Source organism: Nymphaea colorata, chromosome 1 (assembly GCF_008831285.2).
Source record: "Nymphaea colorata isolate Beijing-Zhang1983 chromosome 1, ASM883128v2, whole genome shotgun sequence".
Classification (NCBI taxonomy): Eukaryota; Viridiplantae; Streptophyta; class Magnoliopsida; order Nymphaeales; family Nymphaeaceae; genus Nymphaea; species Nymphaea colorata.
In genome coordinates, this window is record NC_045138.2 from 6,853,117 (window position 1) to 6,863,558 (window position 10,442).

Consider the following 10,442-nt stretch of genomic DNA (forward strand, 5'->3'; position numbering starts at 1 on the left):
CTTGTATTTATGATGTCGGTTAAGGGGCACAGAAGGAAACATGTTATTGAGGAGAATGAATCATAAGTAAGGAAAATATTTGACATGGGAGGAGGATAACAATATTGTTATGTCATGAATTATGAATAGCATGCAGACACACATCACTCCTACTATTGCATATTATACTTATGTCAAATATATGTAAGAATTTTTGAAGCAAACATACTCTCACGACAAGAACATTAGCAAAATTTTACAGGTTGAAAAATAACTTCTTAAACTCTAATAGGGTGACTCAGATCTTGCCCAATATTTCACTTGAGTCAAATCAATCTATAAAAGGCTCAAAGCGCTATGTCTTCCTTGTCAATCATGCTACAAGACTCACTTTGAGCAACACATAGTGACAAAATTTTTATCTGGGTTATCTCCTGATTCTGCAGTTGCCAAAGCCCAATGTTGACTGGGGCTGAAATTTTAGATCTTGCTCAGGCCTATAACAGGCTAAGTCATTTGGTTGTAACTCGCTCTCCATCCCCGACAGATGCACTCGCTTTAGCATTGGTAGTCTCAGGAGGCCGTAGGCAGGCCTTAAGTAGAGGGAGAGGTGGTTGTGGCTCAGAAGGTGGATATAGTAGATTTCAATGCACTTTCTGTGGAAATCTTAGACATTTAGAAGATAAATGCTAGAATAAATATGGTCGCTCAGTCACCATAGTGAACCGAGGACTTGAAGCATCATGGCTTAAGGGTTCTTCTCATATCCCGAAGGCTTCACATGTTGAAGATAGCAGTGCAAGATCAACTGCAAAAAGGTCTAAATAAGTATCAGTAAATCTGAGTATGAACAATTTTCTGAGTATGAACAATTTCTGGCTCAAAAGCCTCATCTTCTGCATCAGCATCTACAGTTGTGGGTGATTCTGCCTTCTCCACCAGTATGAAAACCCAGAATCTAGGTATTTCACGAATCATTGATTCTCAAGTCTCCAAGCATTTTTGCAGTCAACCAAACTTATTCATTGTGCTTTATCTTTTTCCTCAACTTAGACAGGTGAAGCTTGTAGATGGAAGATTCTCTTCTATTATCAGCTCAGGTAGTGAAAAAAAATTTTATTATTCAATTGTAAATAACGTGTTGTTTGCTCCTAACTTTCCCACTAGTCTTCTCTCAGTTAAAGAGTTTACTTATGATTTGAACTATAGAGTTAATTTTTATCCTGGTTCGAGTTGGTTTCAGGACTTACAGACTTGAAGGACGATTGGTGGAGGCCATGAGCGAGAGGTGTCTATTTTTTATCTGAGTCAGTGTCAAAACTTTGTTACTTGTTTCTTTAACTTTCTATGTCAGTCACTTCAGTGCGAAGCCTGTCAACTTGGGAAGCACAATAGGTGTAGTTTTCCCTCGAGTCTAAGTCATTTAAGTCATAGTATGTTTGATTTACTTTATGTCGATGTGTGGAGTTCTAGCTGTACTACTAGCAGGTCCAAATTTTGATATTATTTTGTCATAGTTAATGATTTCTCTCATGTTAGTTGGGTCTTCTTGCTGAAGGAACATTTTGCAGTTATATGTATCCTTCAAAATCTTATCATTGAAATAAAGACTCGGTGTTTTTGTTAAGTCTGTTCACACTGACAATGTTGTGCAATTCAAATCCTCCACTCTATTACAATTTTAATCAAAAGATGACATTGTTCCTCAATTTACCTACCCACATTCCTCGTAACAAAATGGTGTTGCAGAGAGAAAGCACCAACATTTGTTGGAAGTCGCTCGTATTCTTATGCTACATAGCCATGTACCATCCTATTTTTGGGGGATGCGATCTTAACTGCATGTTATCTTATTAATCACTTGTCATCCTCATCTATACTTAACAAAATTCTCATTCAAATGTTTTATTTTGATCATCCATTGTTTCAAACTCCACCTCGCATATTTGGTTGCACATGTTTTGTTTATACGCTTGGTCAAAAGCATGATAAACTTGTTGCCCAAACCCAAAAATGTGTCTTCATTGTTTATCCCAAGAACTAATGAAGATACAAGTGCTTTGACCTCACTCAGAAAGAGTATGTCAGTATGGACGCCACATTTTTTGAGTCTAATCCATATTCCTCATGCCCATCTACCTCATGGTTTGAGATGCTCCCTCAGTGTTCTTTGTCTATCCCACCATTCTTGCTTATGTCTCTTCCAAGTTCGTCATCAACACTCGGGAATCCAAGTGGGCCTTCTTGGCCATCCAACTCATGGCCTTGGCTTTCTAGAGAATCCTGCTCCTGTGTCATAGGACGCTCGGCAGTCCACCGGGTGGGTTATCCTTTTAGCCCATAGGAACAAGAAGTACCTTGTGTGTGTGTGTAGAAGGGTGGGGGGGGACATAGTCCTTTAATTTGATTATGCCTAGATTCTCCATACATACACACATATGGCTCCATCGTCGATTAGTGATGGTCGCATCTCCATGGGAACAAACAGAGACAGAAAGTTCGGATAGTTGGAGAATCCCTTTCACCCTTTCCAAATCCAACTTTTGGACCCTCCTTTGATCTACTCTTGTCGACATAGTCCCTTGCATGGCTCTGCTCCATCAACCTCTCATGAGATAAGTGTGCCCGACTCCTTAAATGCTCATCTGGCTAACTATGACTCACATGATCTCTCTATTGCCTTGCGGAAGGGCAAACATCAATGCACCATCCACTATTAAAGATAGAAAATTTACTATTGGGTTTTGTTTTTTTGTAGGAGGAAACCCTATATTCTAGAGAAGCAAGAAACAGAGTGTGGTCTTAAGGTTTAGTCCTGAGTCAGAATATAGAGTCATGGCTCAAACAACAGCAGAAATGACATGGGTCAAATCCATGCTTGAAAGACTTGATACTCAAGTTCTACTACCTATGACAATGTTTTGTGATAACAGGGCAGCTACTTATACTGCAAATGCAAATAACCTGGACTTTCATGAAAGAACCAAACATATTGAAGTGGACTGTCATTACATTTGTAACTTCGTTCAAGGAAAAGTGGTTTCTACAACTCATGTGGCTTGTGAAGAACAAATTACTAATATCTTTACTAAAGCTCCTGCAATTAGTGAATTTTCAAAGTGTTATAACAAGCTGAGCATGGTAGATATTTATGCTCTAGCTTAAGGGGGAACATTGATGATGAGTGAGTTTTTTGAATATTAAAGAACTTGACAGCTCTTTAATTATTTTTAATATTTTTTCTGGTTTACAATGTAATTATACTTTGTGCCTTAATTCTCCCTTTAAGGATTAGGGTAAGTAATGGATATCTTTTTTTCTTTTCCAACAACAATTTGCATAACAGATCTAATTTCAGTATTTTTTTGTGCTGCACAGCTCTCTCTAACTTCTATTTTATATACAATCACTTATCTAATCTCTCCATTTACCTTTGTATTCCAACATTTACCAGAACCTATTAAGGTTGGCTGTTAACTCTATTATACGTCCTTCTGTTAGAATTGTAAAAACGTCTTATTATACCTTTATGAGCTTTGCAGTATACATATACGCGGGCAGCCGATATTTCAGTAAAATAATAGTATTATTTTTAACTTGAATTCGTCAGTATGACCTGATGATACATGCAAATATTTATAGGCTAAATAGCAAGCTTATTAGAATTTCCAAAATGAGACGGAATTCAATACTGAATATTGATTTCTCTGAGCTGATTCGGTTAAAAAAAAGAAACAGAAGATTATCTTTCTATTTTATTAAAACTATTACAAGGAAAAACCTCTGAATGAACCATCTTTATATATATATATATATATATATATATATAGCTACTAGACTTTCATATTATGTGATTTTGATAGGAATCATGTAGATCATGGATTATAGGGATATAGGGAGATAGAATGTTTTTCAAGAGTCCAAAATACCCCTAAATAAATAACACTAATTTTGTTTAAGGAAACTCATTGGTTTCCTTCTTTCTTTCTGTCACATCCTTTGAAGGGTATTTCAGGTATTTAATAAAAAAACAACTTGCCTTCTATTTTTGCAAGTAAATCTCCACCATTTGATCTCCTTGAATCGACGGCTTAGATGAAGTCTAGACATGTACATATAGTAAGTCAATGATGACATTGCTTATCCATTGTCACCGATCCATCTAACTGTGGCCATTCATATTAAATCGATGGATGATTGAGAGAAGAATAAAAAAAAAAAGTGAACTGCAATGTTGCATTTTTGCCATTGTTTTTCTCTTAACAATTTATCATGTTGAATCAAACAGTCTTATTAAATGACTGTGTGACTTGAAAAGCCAAAGTAACAATTTATTTTTCCTCTCTTTTTCTCTCTCTCTCTCTCTCTCTCTCTCTCTCTCTTTTTATGTATATATATATATATATATACATAAATATTAAGGACATTAACAATGGTCTATGGTGCAGCATGGTGCTTTTTTTCAGCAACATTCAACATCTAACCCTTCTTCTCTTAATTGTCTCCATAATATTTGGAGGGGATATATATATATATATAGGGAGAGGAAGAGAGAGAGAAGGAGAAATATTGAATTAATTAAGAAAAAATAGAGATTAATAGACTATCTTTTGTTATCATCCTCCATATATATAGAGGGACAAAGAGATTTTTTGAAGAATTTCTAGACAAGCACCTAAAACATCATGGATTACATATAATTATGTCAATATTTAATAAAAACAATTTGCAAGCGCATAGGTTAGCCCTTTAGAAAAGGAACTATCTTTAAACAAAGAGTTCTTTCCATTTCACATCATTTTTTTGCCACTCTCTCCACAACTTTGCCATGTTCTTTTGTATGGCATAGCTTGAGGCAAAAGAAAAAGAAGAGAAAAATTAAGGGAGGGAGAAATTATCAAAGAATGTTGAAACTTGAGCTAAAAGGCTTGGATAGTTCATTTTTTTCTCTAAAAAAAGGCAATTCCTTTCCAAAAAAGTTCTTTTTAATACTTTTAATAATTCATGGAGCAGGTGTTGTGAAGTATCTCACAAAGACAACAATTTATTTGTAATTCCTAAACCTTAGACAGTTATTTGTATACACATGAAAGATGATGGACAAATTATTTTATATTTTTCTTTATACATATATCATGTGTTTTCACAATCTAAAATTACTCAAACAACCATGTAAATTAAAGAAGTCATTTTTTAAAACAAATAGAAGAAAATATACCCCTAATCCAGCTTTGATAAATAGAAATTAAGCTATGCATGGATGGACACGAGGCGAAGCTCGTTATGTATGTGCACACAATTTCATGAGCAATACTTATATTTAAATAACAAAAAAAATTGTAGAAATAAAAAAAAAAGTTAAAAAAAACTCAAACAAGACTTTTTTCATTAATTTGAAAAATATTATTTTTTTAATTTGACATTTGTTGCATGCATCGAGCGGTACCTGTAACTCTGTCTTGTTGTCTCGACATGAGGTGGCAATGGCGTCCTCTCTCTCTCTCTCTCTCTCTCTCTCTCTCTCAGGACCTCGGTCAACCTCCACACAAAGCTAACGACCTCTATATTTGCTCCCAACAAACAGACCAAATATAAGGCACCACCGGACTCCAGCTCACCTGATCTCCCCTCTTCTTCTTCCTGTTTCCACTCTCTTTCTTCCCCCCCTCCTTTCTCCTGCAACTGTACCTTCTCTCTCTCCCTCTCCCTCTGCCCTCACTCCGCCGGAGAATTGAGAAATGGCGGAGAGAGATGGAGACTGGGGTCAGCTGTCGTGCAATAAGCCGATGCCGGTGACGGGGGATGGGATATGGGCGGGGACATGCCCCTCGACTTCGCCTTCCCCCTCTTCGTCATCCAAATCTCCGTCGTCCTCATCATCAGCCGCACCCTCTGCTTCCTCCTCCGCCCCTTCAAGCAGCCCCGCGTCGTTGCAGAGATTCTCGTAAGCACATCATCTCTTCTTCCCTTCCTCCTCCTCCACCTTGAGAAGAAGAACGTGTGCATTGGTATCATGTACAATGCGACTGCAGTAGACCTGTTAATATTTTCATGTTTTCACAAAAGAACTTCAAAGAATATTGAAATGTCATACATTTATTCATGTCAACGCCTTTCGTCTTCCAAAAAAAAAAAATTTGGTTGCTTTCTACCCTAAAAGCATTGAATTTGTAATTTTGATGACAACAAAATGTGAAATTTATCTTTCTTTGGTCTAAGAAAAACCTAACATACCATTGCCTAGCTTTTCAAAGTGACCATTAAATTTTAGGAGGCGTTTGGGCCATCTAACTTAGTTTTATTAAAACTTATGAAAACAATTTTTTATAATGAGTTTTAAAAGCTTCTTTTATTTGTTTGCTTGACATTCAAAACATAGTTTTGTATGATAATATGAGGAAGTCAGGTTTTATAAAACCAGGTTTTGACAAAACCATTTTTTAAATTTACTTTCTATGATTGTTTAATACTCTTCAAACCTGGTTTTAAGGTGTCATCTATACTTTTCCTTATGCTTTACCAAAGGTAAGACATGTGGGGTAAGGGGCATAATGTAGCTCAGCTGGTTGGCCTAATGTCAAATGAAATCTCTGGTTGTCGGTTCAATTCTTGTAGTCGGCCTTCATGCCAAGAGAGTGAGAATGTTGTACTAGTTGATGGTACATTGGGCTTACGCTTCCCGGGGTTCCATAGAGCCTTTGGACCTTGGAGCAGGAAAGATTAATTATTTGTGAGTTCATTTTAAATATAACATTTATGAGTTTGCATACCTATATGAGATTTGTGAAGGGCATTTTTGCCTTTTCCATCATAATAAGTTTCATGCAAGTTATATTTTCACTCTCTTGGAACTCAAATTTTCAATCTTCACCTTTTAGTGAGCAAGAGAGTATTTCATCAAATTAAAAAATGAATGAGAAAGCCCTCATTTTCCTTTCCTCTAAGGTCCAAGATAACAACTGCCCTAATGAAGGCTAAGTGCACCATCAACTTGGTGTTGTACTAATATTTCATTGACACATAGGCATACTCAGTAATGGTAGATAGACATGGAGCTAATTTGGGTCGAGGCTGACACACCTGATCAATGCAGTTTTTTTGAGCACCTGATCAATGCAGTTTTTTTGAGCTCGGACCTGGGCCGATCGGACCAGATGTGCTGAGTACCCGTACTCAAGCCCGACGCCCAAACTTAGTTATCTCATACACATTATCACAAACCTATGTCGTTATCTCATATTTATCTTATATCTTAGTCATTATGTTATTATTTTATATCCACATCATTATCTCACACTATAACGTCATATGTAACAAGAATGATAATCACAAAAACATAAGATAAAAAGTATGAGATAATGAAATATTTGATGACTACTAAGTAAATATGCATCTTGATATTAACGTCCGCCCCTCTACCTACAAATACGACAGAACTCAACCTCTAACAAAATCCCTTGGTTGGTTGTGCTTTCACTTCCCCGCCGGAATTCTTAGACCATTATGTGACTGTGCAGACGGGAATCTTGCTCGGCCCCGCGGTTGTGGGTCAACTGTTTCCAAGCATCCCCGAGAAGCTTTTAGCGCCTGAGAGCAGAAGCCTACTCGAAACGTTCGCTAATCTGGGGCTCATATACTGGCTTTTCCTGGTGGGCATACATCTCGACTTGGGGAGTCTGCTGAAGAAGGTGGGGATGAAGGCGGTGGTGATCTCCATCGCCGGAACTGGACCCCCTTGCGCTGCGTCGGCTGCGATGTACTTATTCCTCAGGGAGTACACCAAGACGCCCATCCCCGACGGCCCGATGGTCATCTTCCTCGGCGGCGTCGTCCTCTCCGTCAGCTCCTTCCCCATCCTGGCGCGCATGATCACCGAGCTGAAGCTCCTCAACTCCGAAGCCGGCAACCTCGCCCTGTCGTCCAGCATTATAGTCGACATCGTCATGTGGGCGATGCTCGTCGTTTCCGGTACCTTGACTTCGTCAAAACGCACAGGAATGTCGACCTTTTGGGGACTCACTTGTGGTAAGCACCGTTTCCGCTTCATTGTCCCCCTTTCAATCCAGAAGATTCGGAAGCAACCGTTCTCCGGCGAGTGACAGATTGGTGCGATTGGTTGCAGGGGTGAGCTTCGTGATGTTCTTGGTGTTCGTCGTGCAGCCGGCGATCGCGTGGATAGTGAAGCGGACGCCGGAGGGGGAGACGATGAACGAGGCGTACATCTGCCTCATCCTGGTGGGCGTGCTGGCCTGCGCCTTCGTCGCCGACTCCATCGGCCTCCGCGCCTCCCTCGGCGCCTTCGCCTTCGGCGTCGTCATCCCCCCGGGCCCCCTCGCCAACACCGTCACCGAGAAGGTGGAGGACATCACCACCGGCCTCTTCCTCCCCCTCTTCTTCTGCGTCACCGGGCTCCGGGCCGACATGCTCAAGATCTCCACCAGCGAGCAGTGGCCGCTGCTGGTCGTGCTCTGCGTCTCCGCCACCGTCAAGGCCGCCGCCACCTGGCTTGTCGCCGTCGCCTACGAGCTAACCTCCCGCGACGGCGTCCTCATCGCCCTGCTCATGAACACCAAGGGCGTCCTCGACATCGTCATGTTGAACCGTCTCTTCGAGAAGAAGGTTTTCCTCCTCCCCTTTTCAATTTCCAACTCCATCCCCTAACTTACTTGGGCCTCTTGGATGCAGGCACTGAGCGCGGGATCATACGCGGTGATGGTGCTGACGTCGGTGACGCTGACGGCGATCATCAGTCCGGCGACCTTCTTCCTGTTCAAGAGGGTGACGTCCTTCATCCCATACAAGCACCGGACGGTGCAGCGGGAGAAGATGGACTCCGAGCTCCGGATTCTGTCGTGCGTCTACAACCTCCGGTGCGTTCCGACGATCATCAACCTGCTGGAGGCCTCCTGCTCCGCCCGCCGCTCTCCTATCTACATATACGCCCTCCGGCTGGTTCAGCTCACCGGCCGCGCCTCCATGCTCATCGTCCACACCTCCAACCAGCAGCGCGGTCAGGCCGGCCGCGCCCAGGACGAGAACGACCGCATCATCACAGCGTTCGAGAAGTACCATGAGGCCAGCGGCATCCCCGTCCAGGCGCTTACCTCCATCTCCCCTTACTCCACCATGCACGAGGACATCTGCGGCCTCGCCGAGGAGAAGCGCATCGCCCTCATCATCCTTCCCTTCCACAAGCAGCTCGCCGGAGCAGGAACCGGTGCTGCCGGAGGCGGAGCAGACGCCTCCAACGCCTCCGTCCGCAACGTCAACCACAACGTCCTAGCCACCGCCCCTTGCTCAGTCGGTATCCTCGTCGACCGCGGCCTCACCGGTACCATGGGGCTGTCCTCCATGCACGTCTCCCACCACGTGGCCCTCCTCTTCTTCGGAGGCCCCGACGACCGCGAGGCCCTCTGCTACTCCGCCAGGTTCGTCGAGCACGAGGGCATCAGCCTCACGATCATGAGGTTCATCGCCGGCTCCGTCTCCAAGGCCACGACGCCGGTCCACGACGGCATGCAGCAGCTTCTCCAGGACGAGGAAGTCGAGAAGGAGATCGACGAGGAGTTCCTGTCTCAGTTCCGGCTCAAGACCGTCTGCGACAGCTCCATTATGTACAACGAGGCCGTCATCTACAACGGGGAGGAGATGGTCGCCGCCATTAAGGCCATCGAGTCCAACCACGACCTCTTCATAGTGGGGAGGAACCAGAAGCTCTGGGAGTCGCCCGTGACCTCCGGCCTCACCGAGTGGAGCGAGTGCCCGGAGCTCGGCCCGGTCGGCGACTTGCTCGCCTCCTCCGATTTCACCGCCGCCTCCGTCTTGGTCATCCAGCAGCACCAGGGCCGCATCGATGCAGCCTTCAACTACTCGAACCAGGTGAAGGAGTTCGTGGGAAATGCCAAGTAGTACCACCGAGCTCTTTTTCCGATCGTTAGTTGTTGCAGATCGACAGTGAGAATTGCAGAGGATGGAAACGGAGGGAACTCCAAAGAAGGACGAGCAGAAATGAGGGATGAGCAGAAATTTTTTTTCTTTTTTCTAAACCACCAATCTATTGTTCTTCCTCTCCTCTTCTTTTTCGTTTGTTTGTCAGAGAAACCGCACATGGAGTCTGAACAGATCTCACCATAACTGTTAACAGCGAGATATTTCTTTTTTCCTTTTTCCTTTTTCAGTTTAGTGCAGAATATGTGAAACATGAACTTTAAACTGATAAAAAAAAACTATTTGATTGTCTAGAATCATGACAGCTATTTTTAATTTCATATATGCAACTAAGTTTTCCGTGCATAATGTACTTTAATAAAAATTTATCAATAATAATAAAGAGTAACTAATTTAGATATAGCTACAACTTAATGTTAATACTAAATAGCGTACCTAAAGATGTTAGTGCATTCTTGCAGCTAAATGTCGTGTGTATTGAAAGCATTTCATTTTATCTCATTAACCCTACTTAT

General features: G+C 42.1%; 1 protein-coding gene across 1 annotated transcript; it reads left to right on the forward strand.

The window, feature by feature from the left end:
• Positions 1-5,617: 5,617 nt before the first annotated feature.
• LOC116252895 (cation/H(+) antiporter 15-like) lies at positions 5,618-10,145 on the forward strand. Its single transcript, XM_031627510.2, has 4 exons — positions 5,618-5,923; positions 7,497-8,004; positions 8,102-8,598; positions 8,665-10,145. Exons 1-4 carry the CDS (start codon positions 5,789-5,791, stop codon positions 9,886-9,888), a joined length of 2,364 nt encoding a protein of 787 aa, XP_031483370.1. The 5' UTR covers positions 5,618-5,788; the 3' UTR covers positions 9,889-10,145.
• Positions 10,146-10,442: the final 297 nt, after the last annotated feature.

What these genes read in the sequence shown, in the direction of transcription:
- LOC116252895 (XM_031627510.2), top strand. Translation starts at nt 5,789, where the DNA reads ATGGGCGGGGACATGCCCCTCGACTTCGCCTTCCCCCTCTTCGTCATC. An exon ending in GCGTCGTTGCAGAGATTCTC is followed by an intron (nt 5,924 to 7,496) that starts GTAAGCACATCA and finishes GTGACTGTGCAG; the next exon opens with ACGGGAATCTTGCTCGGCCC. An exon ending in ACCGTCTCTTCGAGAAGAAG is followed by an intron (nt 8,599 to 8,664) that starts GTTTTCCTCCTC and finishes TCTTGGATGCAG; the next exon opens with GCACTGAGCGCGGGATCATA.